Here is a 21,956-nt window from a genome sequence, read left to right on the forward strand (position 1 = left end):
TAATTAGGGTTCGCGAATTAATTTCCTAACGTGGAGGGGCCGAACACATAGTGACTAAGGAGGCGCAACCATGTTTTGCGCCGACAGGAGAAAATTTCTATTTTAACCCTCTGATGTGCTTAAATACGACTCCATTTTAGACTAATTTTGCCAAGAAATCAGGTTATCAAAAGTCTACATCATGGGTAAAAATTTCTTTGAAATAAGTTTCTTTTTATTTGCAAAAACGTGGTGAAGTCATGGCCGCCTCATGCCCCAGTGGCTCTGGCTCTGGCTGGCCCTGGCCCTGGATCACTCATCATGCATAACCATAGTTTTATCTTAAACAAACACTTTCAAGGGGGGAAGTTAGAGTTATTTAAGATTCGAGGGCCAATACATGTTTGGCCCGAGTAAAAAATTCTGGAAATTTAAGGTGTCTAGATTGCTAGAAAGCGCATCTAAATCATGAATCGTTTTATAAAATAGAGAATTTGAAAGTTGCTGATTTTTTTGTGCACCTTCACCTGGCATCCCTTGAATTTGGGATAGGTGCGCACCTTGGGGTTTTCTACAAACTGTGAAAAGGAAAAATTCACGCGTTCACGCAAAAAACAGGGCAGATTCACGCATTCACGCAATAGAAATATGGATTTTCACGTTCACGCAAGTTTTTTCAATTCACGCATTCACGCAATTTTTTTTCGATTTTCACGCATTCACGCAACCAAAAAAGCCCATTCACGCATTCACGCAAACCGCTGGGGGGGGCCCGTCAATTGTTATTTGGCTGTGAAATATATTAACCCTTTAAGTGCCAATGTCGTATATATCGGGCATAGGCTATGTAGGAGGGCGAAGCCTTTAAAGTTTGGACTAGCGATTTTTTTTTTTAACTTAGAAAAAAATGTCCGTGGCACTTAAAGGGTTTAAATGTAACTGAAAAATATTGAAATGTGCCATCTACGGGGAAAATTTCTGCAGTGAGACCATCCTTTCTTTACACCGATGTGTTAATTGGTTTGAAAATCCAATTCTATTGTATAATTAGAAAATGGAGGTCACTTCGTGTCTTTTAAGGAAATATTTTAGACAAAATACTTTTATTCAGTCAGAGGTCAAATTTCATTTTGATAGTGACCTTTTCCTACTGACACGCGATGGTTATTTTAAGATTATCTCCCATCTTTTTATTAAATTGAAAACAAAATACAAAAGTAATACCAGTTTTCTGTAAGATTTAGTAATTTCTTTTTAAAGCGAGAAAAATATGAATTTTTATTTATACATCAACACAGGAACGAGCAAGAACGTTGGAAAAATGGTGTTATATCATTTTGTTATGAGCCAATTGGATTTCAGGTTTGTATTTTTCAGGTTAGATCTTGGTCATTTTATATTATTCACACTGATTTTCTACCTTGATAATTTTGTTATGAATCGAATCTGTTATGAACCCTTTGTACAGGGCCTTTGTATAGTTATAACAGATAGTATCAACTTTAGGCGAGCTAGAATCTAAAAATCTATCTGTAATTTCCAAATTCGTTCATCTGGGTTAAGGTAATCATGAAAGGAATATATTAAGGCTTATAGGAGATATAATAACATTACTAATGGTTTCAAACCGAGACAGCCGTTGCGTTCCAAGGCCAAAAAAACCTTACTGTTCCTGGGGCAGACAATTGGGTTCTATTCATTTTTCAAAAGCATTGATTTTTTGGGAATTTTTTATCTACATTTCAACACTTGAATTAACAGTTCAACTACAAGCCCTACAACGCACTTACAAAACAATTACTGTCTTCGCTCAAACTTTAGAAAACTTTAGAAAGTTCGAGTAAAAAAAATGAATGTTAACACTCTCGAGCCTTTCATCAAATTCTTGGCACATGGTCTACTTTAGTCCTGGAGATTGTAAGCATACCCATGTGTTACAGACCCGCTGGGAGTCCAGTGCCCAATGCTGAAAGTCTGACAAAAAATTTCATTCCCGGTAGGAAAATACCCTGGAATTTTAGCCCCAACAGGGCTGACTCCTAAACCATCCCCACTGAACTTTTTAACCTTAAATACAAATTTTTATCTTTACTGAGGAAAAAAAGTTCCATCGGGGCTGTGAGACAGGGGTGGTAGAGTGTAGACGCACCAAACATTATCATTAACATTATCAAATAATTAAATTAATTTATCGAAGTGATATCAAGCCGGTTTGATAATTTGCTTTCGAAAGCCTCAGCTTCTTCTTTTCAGTGCAATACTTCCTTTTATTCGAGAAATTAGTAAATCATTAGTCAATTCCAATGCACCCAACGCAATATTCCATTGTAGTCTTATGGAGTAAAGAAATTATGACCAAATCTAAGCAAGAAATCAACCCTTGCAGTGCCTTTTCATAATTTCTTTCTATCCATTCAAATTATGGTGGAATTTCCAAATTTAGGAAAAGAAGAAAAGTTTATTCAATATTTGGCCCGGGTGTGAAGCACTCAAGGTAAACGACCTAGCGTACGTGAGGCCCTTTTCCAAGTGTAAGGGTCGAAATGAGAAAAGGTGCACTCTAAGGGTTAAATTTGCAAAATCTGACCATATTTTGCCTAAAAAAGGTCAAAAAATCTCAAGCAAATGCAACGTAAGGGTGGATTTTTTGCACAAATTTACTCAAATTTGGCTAAATTTTCTCTGTACTGTAAGGGCTAGACTGGAGTCGTTTATAATGCATGTAATACTAATAATAAACACAAATAATGATACGGGATTTAGTTTGTATAAACGACTGGAAGAATCCGGTGTTCCAGCCTTATAGATACCGGGGCTAGCTACGCAGAAACTTGCGTAGCGAGAAAACAATTTATCAAGCAACAAACAAACTCTCAAAATAAAATCAACTCAAATGAAAAACTTTTAACACACAAATCCACACACATTTTATTTTGAAGAATTTTTTTTGAGCGGGAAAAAATTTTAATTGCGATATTGACATTTTTTTTTGTTTGGAGTTAGTGCACAAAAGTTTCTAGACGACTAAAATTTACTTTTTTGCTTTATTTCTAATATGTCTGAATTAGTTGTCTAGCTTGCTAGACTATGTAAGGGCCCGATTTCAATGGCCTGTTTTTGCGTCCCCGGGTTATTTGACCTCCCTGAAACCACTGTTACAGTACTAAAGCATGCACAAATTTTCAGCGCCACATCGTCACTTCTCACCGGAAGTTCGAAACTCTTCTTTGGCCAAAGCGATTGTGCCACCCTAGAGATAAAAGCTTGTTTCCTAATAACTAACAACTATTGAAAGCTGGATTTCATTTGTTAAGTGTCATTTATTAAATAACTTTCGGGATGTGTTGTTTCTAGGTCACCGCTGGAATATAAGTCTTCCCAACATGAAACGTGTATTGAAAGAAGTGAAACCAAAAGTGTCAAAAGAAACGGCGCCCATTACGCCGAAGTGCACTCCCCTGGGAGATACTACTACTAATACTACGGGACCGGGCTAGTACAATTCATTGGCAAGTATCTACTCCAATCACCACTGAACCCCACCTTTTAAAGAGGTATATTCCAAAATGTTCGAATAACTAATCAGTTATTTCGACCAAGCGGAACCTTTATGATGATTTTTATCGAGATTAATAGTAATGAAGATTGATTACTAATTAGATCAATGGGTTGATATTCTCAGATAAAAGTTTGTCAATATCTTTATTCTCTAAACAAGTAATTTACCCCCGATTTAAGATAACAACTCTCGCTCGCAATTATACGAAACTAGTGTTAACATTGATGTTCAAAATTTTGCTCCACGATTCAAGAGACAATTTCAGAATAAATCTTTTGCGCAATAGTGGTTGACACCCATCTTTTCCAATCATTTTCACTTCCACATCATCTGTGATAAGAAAGCAGTTTTTGGCTGGCCGATAATTATTCTGATGTTATTTCGAGATATATCCGACAAATTCTTTCCGAAAAATATTGGCACTATGAGACCAGCATTTAGCGTCAAAATGATTCTTTAGCTTTGAGACAGCCTGGAGACGTCAAAAATGGTCAGATTCGACTGAAAATTCACATACTAGTTCCTTGGTTCAAAAGATAAGGTCCTTGTCTTTCATTTATGAAAAGTTTTCAATTTTCGAGTTTAGAAAAGGATTTAATGCATGTCGGATATATCCGACAATGGCAATGGGGAGTAGAAGTACGCATGTTGGATATATCCGACAATGGCACGGAAAGGGTTAAATTGTTAGCGTTTTGGAAAGGCTAACGCTGCAATTTTAACACTTCCGTCTTCAAGTTAAAAGCTTTGAACAATATAGGTATGTGGTTGAGTTATTACAAAACATGAATAAAAATAAGTAAATAAATAAAAATAGATGTATAAAGAAAAGCAATTTTTGTCCCCTCTGTCAGCAATGCTGTCCAACCCACCCCCAGCACGATAAACGTATAGCCTTCTCACGATTAGTGTCCCATTCCTGAGAGAAAAGCATTATAATTCAAGCTAAACGTAATAAAACGAAATAAGACCATTGACCCATGTTTGTAATTCATGAAAAATATGTGAGATTGGCATATCTTGATAAGGAAAGATAAATTCTAAATTATTGACAAATTTTATTTTGTGGCGTGCAGTAAAGTTCAAAATACAAAGTTTTGGTTACCAAACTATCAGGTGAGTTATATAATTGAAAAATCAGTTGTAAGCGTGATTGGCAATAGGCTTCTGATGGGATCAGAGAAGTCATCTATAGTACATTTAACCACGCCCAGCTGGCACACAACGTTGTTTCAACGTTTATCTAATGTTCATAACGTCCATATAACGTTAGATGAACGTTGAAACAACGTTGTGTGCCAGCTGGGCGTGGTTAAAGTGAGCTACTTAATTTTAAAATCAATCCCAATGAATGTCCCCAATTTTTTTTTGACATTCTATAGAACGAACGTGATTATATATCTCTTTAAAAACTGTCTGATAAACAAAGATATGACAAATTATAGGCTGTCGTGCCGCGCGATGCGGAGAAGGGCAGAGAAAGCACGGTTGTAAATTGAGTGCTTTTAAGGTGGCCTTATCATCGCAATTATCACCATTAATAAAATTAATCAAATCGTGGGTTATCTTCAAGATTTATCAATTGTTTAATTAATTCATTGCGATTTGATTCCTAATTGGACGGTTAGATTCCATCAGTCATTCTATTTCTCATGGACAACCTCTCTATGATTATACGAAATTACACAACATTGGCCACTTTTGAACTCTAGACCTCTAGACAGTGAGACAGTAGACTAGTAAACCACGTCGTTGTATTTCGCTGCAGATTAAACTTGTCTATAAGTTCACTTTCCAAACCACTCTCCCGCGATAATTTCTATTTTTTATAAGAACTCTTTATTATAAGCACTATTACCGCGTTCCTGTGTACAAGGAAAGACAGACGCTTGCTAGTCTAGTGAGACAGTGGATTTTTTGTGTTGGTTTTAGTCGGGGGGGGTACTAGGGTTGCAAGCTGATGGGGGGGTGCCGCCCGAGTTTCGAACTTTGGACCCTTACCGGGACTAAAAAGGAGAAATAAAAAGGAAAATTTTGGGAATTTTACAACCCTTAGCGGGACAAATTTGATCAATTTTTACCAGATTTCGATCTTTCAGGGAGTAAAAAGTTTAAATTAAGAAGTCTTTCCGACCCTTAGTGAGACTGAAATTTGATTTTCTGATTTTTCCGACACTTAGCGGGACTTTAGAAATCCAAAAAAGGTACCCTTAAGGGCGGCACATACCGTACCCTCCATTTGCCTAAGCCCCCCCCCCCGGGTTTTAGTAGGTCTTTATCTTGGTAATTTGTCACCGTCATACTCTTTTTCTGGCCCTTATGTTTGTTTAGAGAACCTTTAAGCTTTTTCTCTCAAAATGGAATGATTGCTGGACGAGAATCAGTTAACTTAAAGTTAAGATACATTCGACTTCCCTCCAGAGGTAATGTTTTAGAATCTTGTTAGAGTGTATTGGCTGTAAGTGGTTAAATATGCCATGTACCATCTCAGCGTAATTAAGAATACAATACTCTCTTTAATTCGATCTTCATGAGAACAAGAATTTTCTTCGAATTATAGAAAGGTTCGAAATTACAGAGAGTATTTTAAACGGCTTAACAATTTAAGGGACCAAAGATGTAGGTAGAAATTGCAGAAAGATTCGAATTACAGAAACTCGAATTACAGAGTTCATTGTAATTCCCTTGAATGTGGTTTGGAGGATTGACTCTTCTTACGACATCCAATAAACTTGTCTACCCCGTACGATATAGCTTCTCAAGATAAGAATTTGAATGACATTACAATCACGATCAAATATGAGCTTAGTGCCGGTGGTGCTGATAAAAACATTCTTGAAATAAGCATTTTGCTGATAGGAAGAGATTCAAATATTCGATAATCTTTTTTGACCGAAGGATATAAAAATGATGCTTTCATGAATGAGCGTTCAAACCGCAAGTTTATTTGGTGGAGGGCATAAAAAAGCAACATTCTTCGATACAAAATTGAAATCGACTACTTATCGGTAAGCGCGATGCTTGAATCAAGTGCGAGTAAACTCAACAAATATAGCTAAGTGACCTTACTCTTTTTCTATTTTTATTATCTCATGTTTTGTTCAAACTTGCAGAAATGAGTTGTGCCGTGGTCATGGCTCAATAAAAAAAATTGAAAATTGATCAATTAGCAAATAGATTGAGGAGACTTCAGCCTCCCCAATTTTGAGCAAATGAGATTTTTTTCTCAAATTCCTGGCGGATTTTGTCTCACTTTGAGTCTTCAACCTCTCCACTTTTATGGTTGTTCCGCCGGGCCTGAAGTAATTTCGTTTTTGTAAAATTTTTGAACTTATAGATATCCAGCTAATTAAAACAAATTCCATCAATTCTATTATGTAGGCTGCTTTATATTAAATGACGAGTTCACGCAGCTAAAGCTTCCGTTCTTCATGGTTATTAAACTTTTCAATGATAAACAACGATACATTTTTCCTAACTTTTTACAAAATTACATAAATTTAGAGCGATCAGTATGAGATATCAAAACAGTTTTTCCCTGTGCACTGTTTGAACACTAGTACTCAACTTGAATTCAATGATGAATAGCAGGGAGCAATTCAATGAAATATTTGAGATATATCTCTATGAGTAAAATTAGGTCAAGGTCACAACTAAAATTCCTATTGGGAGAGATAGAATGTAAGCGTTTTTTAATAAGAACATTCAAATTTTTTGAGTTTGTTCTCAAAATGTTCTTATTTTCACCATATTGTGGGTATTTTTGTGCTTTAGAGTTCGTAAAGCCTTAAAATCTTCTTAACTTCTTCTTAAGATTTTGGCCCCATCATAGCCTTATGATCTCCCCTTAAAAGCTACAAAAAAATGAGGTACCCCATATATCCTAATAGAAAAAACAGTAAGAGCTGAGACTTTTTCTGGTGAATCAAGGCTAACTATGAATTTCTTCCCTGGGTATGGTTTTTTGTAAAAGCTGCTAAGAAAATTTTTGTTGCTTCGTGAAAAACAGCAGTTTTAGCTATTTACCCCATAAAACCTAAAAATGATTTTCTCGAATAATTTTTTATAAAATAGTCCGTTTGATCTCATATTTTTAAAATTCGATTAAATTCGATTGTGTAATCTCTAGGTCCAAAAATTTTTTAAAGAGATTTTTGATAAAATTTTGAATTACTTCGAATTTCACGACACTTTGCGATAATTAAAATTCTTGAAATTAGATTTTTTCTGAAAGTACCTACATAAGAGGTTGTAAAAAAGTGAAATAAACAATATTAAATTAAACTTGATGGTTAAGAGAGCCCAAAACCCAACTTTGTAGGTTTTAAGGGGTATGAAGTTTTAACAAACTTGGTTTTACCATACCCCTTGTATCCACTGGTAATTATCTTTAACGGTCAACTAGTCGCTACGAAATAACAAACATTGACGATCCTGGAGTCTGACAGCGAGTTTATCGAAACAGAAATTATGTAACTTAAAACGAGATGGAATTTTTTAAAGAATTCGAGAATGACAAAATTAATATTTGATGAGGATGAAGTCGATGAAGGTGTTGGAAATAGATTTTTTGAGACATCTAGGTGAGCAAATCAATGCTAATCCAAATATCTCTGTAAGGTAAAGTTCTGAATAGTTTTTTTAAGAGCTTTGAGTACCAGACAATTAAAGGTTTCTTAAGAATTATTATTGATAAGGGCGGGCTCGTAAGCTAAACAATAGCTTAAAGCGCAGTTAAGTTTTGAGGAACCAGGACCGAGTTGAAAACACCCCCTTCTCACAGACACAGTAGGATTTTTTCAGCCAGAAGGGGGTAAAGATAACAGCCCAAAATTCGATCTGGAGATTGATATTCTCATGGTTTTTATCGCTGCGAATTTGAATTCCATTGTTTTCGAACCAGAAAATTCAGTGGGGATGGAAGAAATCGCACAAGATTTTGCAGTGGGGATTTGCTTATTTGATTATTGTCAGCAGGGACAAAAGTTTAAAGTGGGAAGGGGTCCCAGTGGTTCTGTGAGAATGGGTGTGTTAGAAGGAGCTGTGTAGTAGAAATTAAAAATAATGCATTGTTTTCTAAAGAGTTGAAGCTTCTGATGACGAGAAGTCACTTTGTATTGGCATCATAATAAGAGATCGGTAAAAAAGTCGAACGTGCTTATTTTGTCTTTCAAAACCAAGAACTCTCTCCTCTGTAAGAACTGTAAACTGAACTGAACTTCAATGATGACCTAACACTGTGGATTTGATGTCATCGCTCCCAGTCAAGACACGACTGACGTTGTCATTAGAATTCCAGGTAATTTCGTGAGCATCACCGAAACAAGATTATTGGCATAATTATCAAAAAGCGGTTGATTTTTTACCATCATTCCGGAAACTGAAATTCTATTGTTTGAGTTACATTGTTGGATTTCAGATTTCATTTACATAAGAGATTGACGTAACCATACGATCATGAGTTCAAAAAGGCCTAACGTTTGATATTTTCGATTCAAAATTTCACAGTGCCCACAAAAGTTTTCTTAAACGATAAATATTGCGAATAAGAAACGCATGAAGCTTCTGGCATACTTGCAATAATGTCAATGTTTTAGTTCAATTGCCCAAATAAGGTCAAGAAGGAAGAAGGAAGAAGCTCGATGAGACTCTGACGGAGTATTTCCTAGAAAAAAAAAGATGCTTGGCATCACGGTCAAAGAATTTGAATCACATTGGGTTGTTGAATCTATGAATTTGATCAAAGTATCTTTTAAATTTGAATCCTAAAGACTGTTTGATAATTAAATAGTGCAGTTTGCTTGTTTACTTATTCAACGCCAACTTATTTGGGACACAAAAGTATGGGATTTTCGATTTCAATGCGTTTCAAAAGTACTATCACAATGAAAGGGAACCTGATTGTGTTACAGTAACAAAAAGACGAGCACAAGATATTTGGCATTAAACTGTAACTTTAATTGGCATTAATTAATGCCAGAATGTACTTAATTACTTTCTAACCGATCTGTTCCTTGAGTAAAGGAATTGCATTTTGATTTTTGCTTTGAGGTATCACGCTGGGCGGAAAGACAAAAATTCCTGTGAACACTAGTGGGTGTTCATCTAAAATAAAACGCGGGCAATATTTTACGACGCGTGAAACTTGGCATTGTAAAATTACGAAATTTTAGATACAATTAGACTTGTACCCGGGCCCTTTAGTTTGCTTATTTTATGATTCTATCAAGAGAAAAGTGTATGAAGTCCAACAATAAAATCCGAAATCAGTGCAATGACACTCTTGTATGGAAAAGAGATACATACATCAATGCTTTTTTTCATTTTCCGGACATGTCAGAGAATTTGATCTAATAGGAAGTCTCATTTATGCGATATTTTGGAAATCATTACAATTACTCTTGAAATCTTTATGTAGGTTAGTCTAAATTTAGATTCAATTAACATGAGCAATTCAAATTTCAAGTTTCGTTAAAATCTTCCGATAGCTCTCATATTTTCCTTGTTACCTCGCAAGACCTAATTAGCATGAAATTTGTCCATGTTGAACTTCATTTAAAAAGAGCGTAACAAGAAGTTATATTGAAAAGAAAAACAAAGTTTAAACCAAAATGAGTTCCCCAGCAATTTCTGCTAGTCGCGTCCCCTCAAACAACTTCAATGTTTCCTCGATAACACATTATAGGCTTTTTATAAGAACAAGAAAAGCACAAACCACAAGTTGAAATCACGTAATATCAAACATAATTTCTTATAAGAAATCTTGTTATTTCCATGTTACGCTATTGTTCTGGACGAATGTTTTGTTCGAACTAAAGACAACACAACAAAACAATCATTAATTAGATAATTGTTTTACAAGAAGCATTCTTCTTTTCCTGATGACGGCACTGTCTCATGCTCCAGAAGTGTATAAATATCAAGGCTAGTATCTTCTTCATCTTTAGATAACAGATTGTGTTGTAGAGTAGAAGTACGTGGAGCAACAGTCGTTCGATAACGAGGTAAGCCTTTTATGGACTGTCATTTAGAATGTTATCTTGTTAAGCCTATCACACCCCTGTGTCACAGATCCGCTGGGACCACAGCCCCACTGGAAATCTTGCGTCCGAAATTTTCGTCCTCGCTGGAAGAAATACCCTACAAATTAAGCCCCAACAGGGCTGACTTTTTCAATAGAAAACAATTGAACTCCAAAACTATCCCAACTGGAATTTTTGACCTGAGAAACAATGGAATTTCGATCCCCATTGGGATTTCAATGAAAGTTTTCATCCCCACTGAGAAAATACTTTCACCGGGGCTGTGAGACAGGGGTGTCATATTGCAAATCGAGGTAAGCTCTAAACTATTAATTAGGATGTTTAGTCTGGCAGAATTGGGTTTGCCTAGAAAAAAAATTCCACACGATCTTACTAGGTTTTAGCATACTCAGAGCCTCACGATAAGGCCCCCTTGGGGAAACACGGAGGGTCCTAAAACGCCTTGCAAAATGCTATCTTGGGGTAGGTGTCCATTGAAATACTCTATGAATACACCTGTCTCAAAAACTGACGGTCAAAAAGGGGAGGGGTTTCGATAGCTTCGCTGTGTTGCTGATAACGAGTACAATACTGTCAGAAGCTTACCTGTTTTAGTGCCAAAAAGTATCTTTCAGGTTTGATTTCGCCAAAAGCTTTCCCAACAGGACTTATCGTGAAACTCTGAGTATGTTAATTTTTATGAAAATACTGCTTCTAACGGTACTTTAGCAAGATTGTACGGAATTTCTTTTTTGGTCAAACTCTGTTTTGTCATATTTCTGTTACACTAGTTATCTAATCATATCTTAAGCGCATTGCAAGACCTGTCCCAAATTTCGCATCAAGCACCTGCATTTGAGGGACAAGAACTGTACCATTTGTCTTTTTGCCAGCTGGAGAGAAAGTATTTTTTAAACTTATGCTGAGGAATATCAATCAGTTGTCCTGGACTAAAAAGATACCAAAATAAAATTCTTGGCAGATATTTTCATGGAAATCTTTTTCATTTTTTGAGAGTTCTTGATGAAATTAATTGATTTTAATTCCAAACAGACACACGCTTGTTTCATTATGTTTAATTAGAGATTTCAAGACACCATAAGCGAGGGGAGGGTTTAGGTTAACCGAAAAATTGAAAACGTTCCATAGACATTCCTACTTCAGTTATGCAAGCTTAGCGCGATCATTGATAAGTCTGGAAGATGGATTTACATAAAAATGACACTCATCATCTGAAATTCGTCTCGCGGCGCTCTCTTTCTCCCCCATATAGTCAGGTAGAATTAGCCTGAGAACTGGACAAAATTGCCATTAAGCTGAAAATTGGCACAGATGTTCTTTAGGGTCTTTCAACGATAGCAATGGAATGTTTAGGTTAGAGTTGGGACCACCTCAATAGATTTCAGTTTCACGATTTAGGTAAAACTCATTATTAATAACTCTCCCAGCTGGCACACAAGGTTGTTTTAACGTTCATCTAACGTTATTTGGCGTGGACGTTATGAATGTCACATAGACGTTGTTTTGACGTAGTATGCCGTCTGCAATCAAGGTCATAATATTTTGATAATTTTGGTTATTTTAACGTTTTTCAAGATTTAAAGTTCCGGCGAGAAAGTCGATTTTGGGCTATCTCTTTAATTTCATCGAATATTTCAATTCGGGAGGGGTTGGCAGACTTACAGGCTATATTCTGAGCCTTATTGGACTATTTTTGAACTTTTGAATGCTAAGATCCTAAGGTCCTAAGTCTTAAGTCTCATGTTAAAACTCAGAGTTAAAACTCTACCCTTCTAACCTACTTTAGAGCACTTACAAATCGCTTGTGGTTCAAAAACTTCCCGGTGTATTTCCCTTTTTTCTCAAATATTATGACCTTGATTGTGGGTAGCACAAAATCAGAAGTGGATGAAGAAATGACAGTCTATATAGTTTTATCTCTCATTTTTATTTTAAATGTTTCTTCATTTGGACAGGTTGCTTTTGAGTACACAAAATAAGGAGCATAGTACAAGATGAATTTGGCAACTTATATTCGCAATGAGGGTCTGATCATCATTTTGTTCATCAGTTGGTTATTAATGAATGGATTCTTATTTTTTTGGTGTTATTTCACCATGAGATTCGATGATAAGTTCCATTACATGTATCTGATGTTAGGGGTAAGTGTTTTATTCACAGCTTTTTGGAATCTGAAGCATTAGATCAATGAATCTGTCAAAAAGTTAATTTAATGGTCAATTAAGATCAACATCTGGCAGATAGATTGCTAATTCCAAAATGAAAATAAATTTTCTAGAAACAAAAAATTAGCCTAAGTAAAATTTTCAAAAAGTCAAGATTTTGTTCAAGATAGAGAATAAGCGTGCGTATAACCTCCTTTTATGGGATATTTCACACATTTACCCAGTTACTTATGAATACGAGTAAAGCCAAGATCGCCCTTCCTAAGGGCTTCCTTAAAGAACTTCTACAATGGGAAATTAACACAGCAGTCTACCTGGAAATTGTAACTTAGAAGCAATCTTTAAAGTATCCTAAACAACTAATTAATAATACCCGGGGGAGGAAAAATTGTGAGTTCCCCTAAAAATAATAGCCACCTTATAAGGAGCAAAGAGCAATTTGGCAGTTGACCGCACACACCGACACGTTTTTCCACTAATACATAAATCCGTTAAAAACCTATAAACAATTCTCTGATTACTCACTCTAATTAGCACAGCTTTATATCTTCCGTAAAATCATAGCGCAACAATAGCACAACGTAATTAGACTACCTTCCCACTGTCTTGATGTTGAAAATTGATTGACTGTCTGTGGAACTTTCTTTGATACTTTTGTATGTTTACGAGAAGGATGTGATCAAATGACTTGTTCTGTTACTTCCAAAACCACTGAGACTTCTCAAACGTAAACGTTATATTTTGTGCGATTTAACATTTGAACCTGTTGGGCAAATAAAGTATAATTTTAAGGTTTAGAAATCCATTCTATGCACGACTTTATTGACTAAAAGGGATGACAACTCAAAAAAGGTCTACAACCTCCAACTCCTCTCCCGATCAAACAAATTTTTTTAGTGTGAAAGGTAACTTGCCAACTTTTTAATTAGCTGACTGATGCTCGCACTTTCTTCTTATTCTCCCTTCTTATCCAATAGGAAGTGATCTTTTTGGCACGTGGTACAGGCATTCTATTGAATTTCAATTGCGCGTTGGTTCTGTTGCCAATGAACAAATTCATCAATTCTTGGATCCGATCCCGATTATTTAAAGTAAGTACTGAAACCGGGAAAATCGGGGTAACTAAACAAAAGCTATAATGGAGGGGGATAGGAACCTTCCCCTTTGCACGGGGGAAAGGATAACAGCACACGATACCAAGCTGTCACAGCTGTCACACAACGTCTTTTCTACGTTTATCTAATGTTCACAACGTCCATATAACGTTAGATGAATGTTGAAATAACGTTTTGTGCCAGCTAGGAAGGTGACGAAAACAACAAAGAGAACTGTATACAGTAAAATATTGATACTTGTACACCGTCGTTTTGTATAAGTGCCCATTTCCGCACTAAGATTCCTTTGCCACTTTTCTAGCGGGAAAAGACCAGGACTTCAGATAGTTGAAAAATAAGCTCTCGAAAGTTAAGCTGTTTTTATGGGTAAACACAAGATTTTCCGTACCTTAAGAAACGAACCCTTTACAATCTCATAGCGGTTATCCCGGGAAAAATAGCGGAAAGATTCCGGAAAAGTGACAAAAATCTTAGTGCGGAAATGGGAATGTTATACAAAACGACGGTAAATAATTAGTTTTGGATTCCTTTTCTACTGAAACTGTCTGATATATAACTCTTTCATACAATATACACCAGTCCAGCCATTAATATCTTTCTTTGCTACTTTTATAGAATACAAAAGGAAGTTTCCGACGTTTATTCGATCATTCGAAAGGCATTCATATCACACTGGCTCTCACTATATGCATATTAAGTGGTAAGGAACAAATTTGAAAGCAGAAACTCGCATTAAATGCACTAGATACTTAAAGGCTGTGAAAGACACTAAACGAACCCAGCTGGTACACAACGTTTTTTTCGACGTTTATCTAACGTTCATATAGCGTTAGATGAACGTTGAAACAACGTCGTGTGCCAGCTGGGAATGCAACTAACTAGAAGTATGATGGATAGACAATCCAGATTTTTCACAATTTCACTTAAGGATGTGTGTTGATTTTACTTTTTGCCATACCCAAACAACTACCACAGGAACTACAAATTTTATAGGATCTTAAAGATTTCAATATTTCTCTTATTCAATTTTTAGTCGTCCACACAGCGCTTCACATATACAATTTCTTCAGCTTCAAAGCAAACTTTTCAAATGCAGTACCTGACATCAATTTACAGAACACCAGAGGGAGGACAACACTTCTTTCCTTTTGTGCAACAAGTAGGTGTCTTAGAGTCCACAAACAACCTTCTCAACCAATAAACCATTATGTATTAGGAGTTTTTGAATTCGAGCCAGACGGATATTGATGTACAAAAATTTTCAATGTGTATTTATTGGCCCAGCATCGGACCTTTATATCAGCATGTCGCTGTCCACGATGCTGTACGTCCGTTTTTGAAGAAGCAGCGCCTTATCGATCCGAGCTCATTTTGGAAAAAACGGCGCATTCTAGTACGAAGTGTACATATATATTCGATTATTGCTATGTCGCTAGGCGTTCATGCCGTTTCGGCTTTTCGTTCCATTAAAAAAGTTTTCCTATTTTTTTGTACTAGTTCACTGGTCTCACACTATTTTACCGATATTCTATAAATTCCTACATTGTCTTTTAAAATTTTAGTCCCTGGCTTCACTGGCTTGATAATGTTAGTTATTGCACTTCTCTTGGTAAGTGTGTGCTTGACATTTTATTCAGACACAACAAAATCTTCAGTAGTATTCAACATAGAAAAAGTTTATTGGAAATAAACCGACACTTTAGAAATTATGGATGTTCAAGCCTTTTGTAAGAAGACAGAGCTTTGATTTTGATTTTATAAAGCTTAAGGGATGAAATTTGTGTACAATAAACATCCAGACATGCATCTAATTCTTGAAGTAATAGCGAGTTTATGTATTTGCACTTTTAAGGACGGTAAAGTGACTAGGGTGATTTGGAAAACCCGCAGTTCTGACCAGAAAATTCGAGGACGGTGTTGATTTACCGTCGTCCTCGGTCAGTCAGGATGTAGAGAAATTAGAACCTTACCGTCTCCGTCGCAGAAAAACACACATCCATAAACTCGTCAATCACATTACATAGAACAATCTTCATCCTTATCTTTAGAGTGTATCATCATTCAAAGCAGTCAGACGTTTACATCACAACTTGTTCGATTTTTTACACTATTTGTCATCCGTATTTCTCATTGTGCTCATGTTTCACGGTTTCGGGTAAGTCTCAATTTAGAACCAGACTAGTTGAAATCATTCTAGCTGGATGCTGGATGGAGAAATCTCTTAAGATTACTGGAAGCCAGTTTGACTCATTGATATATTAGTAACCCTTTAAGTGCCAATGACGAGTATACTAGACATGGGCCAAGTCCTCCTGTAATGCCCAGTTTGAGTTAGAAATCGTCATTTTTGGTCTAACTTGTAGGAAATGGATTGGGTTTCATGGTCAAGCAAAAAAAAATCAAAAGTGAGTGTTTCCAGCGAGATTTTAAGCCAAAAAGTCAAAAAAATGTAAAAATGTGACAATAATCCACTTTTTTAAGATGTTGACCATTTTTGGTCAACGAGTGATCCAAGAACCTCCAAAATTGGCCCTGCTTTACTTGATTCTGTCCTCTAGCGAATTAGCGAAGTTTTACTACTGGGCACCTTTCTATCATTCAGGCAGGTCCACGCAGCGCCCAAAAGAAAGAAGAGACTCTAAGCTATCCAACGAACTATAAACGAGCTTCTAACACCTTCTAGATCCGGAGATATAAGCCTTTAAAATTTGAACTAACGATTTTCTTTAAAAAACTTAGAAAAACTTGACCGTGATACTTAAAGGGTTAACAACAAAACAAAAACGATAAAGAAATAATTCTTGTGTTTTATGTGAAAATTCTTGAGTTGTTCAAAAGATGCGAAAAATTATAATCTGCACCTTTCCCTACCATTCTTCAAAACTGATTCGTGTATTCTTCGACCTTACTAACTCCGTTGAGATATTATTTCAGATTAACTGACCATAAATGCGAGTGTTATAAAACTAATCTTAAAAAACTAAAAGATCAGGAAACATTGTGACTACGTTTACATAGCTACTATAAAATAGCATGGCTGAGTCGTTCCCATATAAAATGTCGGAAAAGAATTCGTCCTTTATATAATTTTTTCCCTACACAGGAAAATCACCAAATATCAAACCAACTTGGATCAACATCCACTTCAGTGCCATCATTTAGACGGGAAAATCAAACTGGAAGAATGCAAAGCAGAACCCTCATTCAACTATGTACAGGCCTCAGTAAGTGAGATACTTCTTGTGATTGAAAAAGATACCTTTGCACAGCAGTTTTTCAAATCATGTTTACCCTTTCACTGCTATAGACTTCAATCAATTCTGCAATGTATAAAGTTTTTATGTAAGTTTTTTTATTATGATTTCCAAAGAAAGACTCTTCTATGTACGTCCTTACAAAAATTACACCCTTACAGTGCACTGGTACACCGTTGCAGTGCATTTTGGGGCTTAAAACACACCTTATGGGGCCACACATTCCCGTAGGTATGTATCCCTCCTTGAGGGATGACTTCAAACTAGCCAAATGAATAATTAAAATGCTGTCATGACAAATATAAGCTAATATAAACTTACAACTTCTCTCAATCTTTTCTTTGGTAGTCATGGAAATGGTTAGCCGCCTCTTTTATCATTCACATAATCGATCGGTTGATTCGCTTGTGGTGCAGATGGCAAGAATGTGACGTCATCTCTATGAACAAAACAGATAGTGACGTCATTGAACTTGTTTTAAGTAAGAAAGGATTCAAAGCTAAACCAGGACAGGTAAACTTTTCTACTTGGTGAAAAATATTAACCAATTAGAACCCATGCTCATGGATTCAAACATGCTTTCATTAAAGAAACTCCCTTTTCGAGAATTTTCCTTTCAATTTCATCCAACAATAGTATCAATCAAAACTAGTTGATGTTAATGCCATAATGGCAAATATTTTGTTGGTCTTGCTGAAAATTGAAACGCTGATATTTGAGACCTTTCCTCTCAATTTTTTAGTATGTTCGTTTACAATGTGCAGAAATCTCAGAATTCGAATGGCATGCATTTACACTGACCAAGGTAAACGATTCTTTAAGACAAACTGAATACCAATCTATCTTTAAGTAGATAAATAGATAGAAAATGTACAGTAATGGGCATACTATTTTAATGTTGTAGCAATATTTAGCCCAAAATATTTTCCAACAGTTCTGTACGATGGGCGTATGATTTCAATATTCTATGTCCAAGATCTGTCAAGGGTACAGGTTCAATTGAAAGAGGAGAACAAAACCAAATTAATAATTACTTTGTTCAACATTTTTCAGTGTCCCAGCAAAGTATCAGACGGAGAACAAACGTTTTCAGTTCACATCAAAGTCGTTGGTGATTGGACGAGTAAGTCACGTGATAATTGTTATTTCAACAGTAGCGTAGACAAGGGGGGCGCAAAATTTGTGTAGGAAAGCAGATTTTTATAACACAGTAATTATCTTTTTATATTATAAATAGATAATTACAGTGTCATAAAAATATCCTCTCCTACACAAATTTTGCGCCCCTCCTGTCTACGGTACTGTCAAAGAGACTTTGGACAATTTTTAGCATAATGAAGTCGAATTAAGTGTGTGCATCTTTTTCTGCTACCATGTAGAAACAATATCAGCGCAATCAGAGGGATTCCTTTAAGAGCGGTTTCCACATCGCAGTAAAAACGACTTTGTAAGAAGTAAGAACGGACTTTAGTAAAATATTGAATGAAGGCTATATCCCACTTTCTTGATCTGATTGATATTGACTTTAATCACATTTTCCAAATAAATCTTTATAATTTTTCAATTCAGTGCGACTTGCCAACCTGGTCAAATCAACCAAAACCAAAGAAACATCAAAACCAAAACCCAATCCAAATGACCACGTGATTGACATCAAAGATGGCGCTACCAAAGAAAATAAACCAATCAAATTAGTTTTTAGAATCGACGGGCCGTATGGAAGTCCACATGAGGTAGGGAATCAATCAGAACTCGATTTGTAAAAATCACTTAGAATAATACAATTCGTCTTTTTAGAGACAATATCTGATATAGGATAAGGTGCCTCGAAACTGTTCCGGAAACATCCAGAAATATACTACACAAAAAAACCATAGTGTAAAAGAAACATTCATTTCAATGTCGCTTGTCTGTAAACAGATCTGATATCTACAGATACTTCAAAACTCATTGCCGTAGAGGTACTACGCTGTCTACGTTTTACAATGCCACATTCTATTGTTCCCCAGGATGCATTTCGTTTCCCGATCAATATCAGTATAGCAACAGGGATCGGGATCACACCTTTCCTGGCAACCATCAGAGATTTGAAGAATTATGAGAGAAGAACAACTAAAGGAACTTTCAAATTGAAGAAATTTCATTTGATATGGGTGTGTCGTTCTATAAAAGAATTTATTTGGATTCTCGATGAAATTGATGATGTCGAACAAATTGTGAGTGTCAACTTTTTTAGTATATCCTTTGTGTCTAAATCAAGATTTTCCTCACTAGAAAAAGCACTTATAATACCTACAAGGGATTTTTGAGTAGGAAAAATAGAATTGAAAGTCCGAACCCATACAAAACTCACCCATTGGCGTTTAACTGAGTTATTTTATCCCCATCGCATGGATAGATAATTTCACCGGGTCACTGAGACAAGAGAAATGCCGAAAACAATCCTTCTATGTGACGGGTGTGTTAATACTCTTGAAAGATTTTGACTGAGAAGAACAACTCAATTTTCGATTCAAATAAGTAGTTTTTTGGTATTAGTTCAAAAATGTTATACTATTTCTTTTCAGCTCAGAGCAAACAACGTAGAGGATCTATTGGATATTCGCATTTTTGTAACACAAGAAAAAGTTGAACAGATTCAAAGCTATTTACCATCCTTGAACGTCGATAACGAATGGGTGTCTAGTAAAGTCAAATATGGAAGACCATTCATCAAATCAGAGATTGAAACTATTATATCGCCCCTTGAAAAGTAAGTTCAATAACGTTTAAACAAACATGAGCAAAAAACCTGTTACGTTTTAGATTTCAAAATGTTCAAACAAGCGGCTAATAATTTCAATGAAAGGAGATGTAAAAAACTTTGTTCGTTTATGAAAAAACCTTGTTAGCAAAGCTTGCTTGTTCTTCTCGTCGAAATATAGTACAGTCGATTATCTTAAACTCGGACCTCTATTCATGATATGCACCATTCCACGGACCCAATGGCGGATTGGTTGTAAGTGACATAAAACCAGTCAATATACGTCGGCCCCTTCAGTTAACAAGGTGTTAGTCCATAACCCGGAATTCCCTTAACTCGAACAGATAATTTTTTGTTCCCCGTGCAGCGTGTGCAAGTCATGGAGACTGTACCATTTTAACTCTCGCGTAACCACCCAGCTGGCACACAACGTTGTTTTAACGTTCATCTAACGTTATATGGACGTTGTGAACGTTAGATAAACGTTGAAAGAACGTTGTGTGCCAGCTGGGTAAAAAGTAATTATTTCCTATCTTTCTCAGGGAGCGAGTTGGTATATTTTACTGTGGCTCACCAACCCTTGGCAAGAAAATTTACACCGATGTTAAAAACCTCAAACGTGGATCTAATATCTTAATTTTTAATAAAGAAAGTTTTGGATAATTTCTTATACAACGTTAAGCTTAGGATTTTTAAATAGCATCATTTTGGCTGATTTTTCTAGCAGTTCAATTAACCTATAGTATCTTTAGGTATTTATTTTCAAATTTTATTGTAAATATATTTCAGTGTTACATATACATTCAAAACTTCACAATAAAGCTGTCTGAACCGAGAGCCAAGACACACCCCTTTGTCACAGACCCGCTAAGACCCCAGGCCCACCGGAAAATTCGACCAAAATCTCGTCCCCTGTCCCGGTCCCCGGTAGAAAGAATACCCTACAATTTTATCCCCACTGGGGAATTGACTTTGATTTCATCCCCATTCAAAATTCAATGTAAAATATTGCACTCCATAACCATCCCCACCGGATTCTTCGACTTAGGAACAATAGAATTTTTATCCCAATTGGGTTTTACAAGAAAATTTTATCCCCACTGTGGGAAAAAAGTTCCACCGGGCCTTTGAGACAGGGATGTGCCAAGATAAGGATTTTCTGAATTATTTGACGGTCGATAATTATTTTAGAAATGAACGAAAGGAATACGACTCTCGAGTAGTTTATAAGTTTGGTCCTTACGCTTATTACATAAGATATTCATATAATTATTTTTATACCTCACAAAAAATTCAAAAGACATAATATTTCATAGTTCCCTCTTCTGTACATATATTTTCATATTTAAAACTATTTATTAATTCTATATTTCATACTTTATGCAATTTATAAATTTTATTTCAAAATTCAAAATACAAACTATGGTAAAAAAGAACATTGTAATTATGTTATTGTTATTTTGCGAATGCTGACTATTTTTCTCCGGGGGTCTTCTTGTGCAATATTTTAACCCATTCAAAATCAACCAATATGTATGGTCAGTTTTTCTAAATTTTACACCCTCAGAGTGAACTTGTCCATTTCGACCCTTACAGGGCACTTTGGGAGGCGTGGAAAAAGGAGCATTGAGAGCTGCACGCACGGTAGGTCGTTTACCTTGGCTTTAACACCTAAAAACTGACGATATTGAAATCATTAAATAGAGGAATATTGTCACATAGATATGACATATTACTACATGGATGAAAGAGATTATTAAGGTCCTCTAGCGGATCAAGACCGCCGCTCTATTGAATAATACATCTTTTTACGGTTAGCTGCTTCGTATAAAAAGTCACCAAAATTTCGAGTAAACAAACCATCTCATTGGCTAAAAGCAAAAAAATTTCCAGAGTAAAGGCCGCTACCAAAATAAAGGGGAGATATGCTGCACATTTTTTTCTTTATTTTTTGCAGATTGCACACGGTACAGGAGAGTTAAATGTCTCTTCTGATTGGCTAGTTAAAAAAGAACAATAGGGAAGCTGTACAGCTTAGCGAAAAAAGTTGAAAAGTTTCAACTCTTGTTGCACTCAAAGCGACAGCCTTTAGGCTTAG

General features: G+C 35.9%; 2 protein-coding genes and 1 long non-coding RNA gene across 3 annotated transcripts in view; 2 read left to right on the top strand and 1 right to left on the bottom strand.

Moving 5' to 3' along the window:
- LOC136814389 (uncharacterized) overlaps positions 1-21,956 on the bottom strand; it is a 29,450-nt gene that overhangs the window by 1,258 nt on the left and 6,236 nt on the right. Inside the window, exon 2 of the long non-coding RNA XR_010847630.1 lies at positions 17,437-17,554. This is a non-coding gene — a long non-coding RNA (uncharacterized lncRNA). The remainder of the gene's footprint in view (positions 1-17,436; positions 17,555-21,956) is intronic.
- On the top strand, positions 1,260-17,390 carry LOC136814314 (NADPH oxidase 4-like). The gene is made up of 10 exons (XM_067070839.1): positions 1,260-1,341; positions 10,486-10,542; positions 12,537-12,722; positions 13,724-13,837; positions 14,477-14,561; positions 14,895-15,020; positions 15,424-15,470; positions 15,910-16,016; positions 16,965-17,085; positions 17,277-17,390. The coding sequence occupies exons 3-10, from the start codon at positions 12,576-12,578 to the stop codon at positions 17,388-17,390; spliced, it is 861 nt and encodes a 286-aa protein (XP_066926940.1). The 5' UTR covers positions 1,260-1,341; positions 10,486-10,542; positions 12,537-12,575.
- LOC136814424 (NADPH oxidase 4-like) lies at positions 16,970-19,534 on the top strand. Its single transcript, XM_067070970.1, has 7 exons — positions 16,970-17,085; positions 17,464-17,628; positions 17,858-17,920; positions 18,169-18,238; positions 18,685-18,848; positions 19,125-19,331; positions 19,514-19,534. The coding sequence occupies exons 2-7, from the start codon at positions 17,557-17,559 to the stop codon at positions 19,532-19,534; spliced, it is 597 nt and encodes a 198-aa protein (XP_066927071.1). The 5' UTR covers positions 16,970-17,085; positions 17,464-17,556.

This window comes from Clytia hemisphaerica, unplaced genomic scaffold, assembly GCF_902728285.1.
Source record: "Clytia hemisphaerica strain Z4C2 unplaced genomic scaffold, Clytia hemisphaerica genome assembly, whole genome shotgun sequence".
Classification (NCBI taxonomy): Eukaryota; Metazoa; Cnidaria; class Hydrozoa; order Leptothecata; family Clytiidae; genus Clytia; species Clytia hemisphaerica.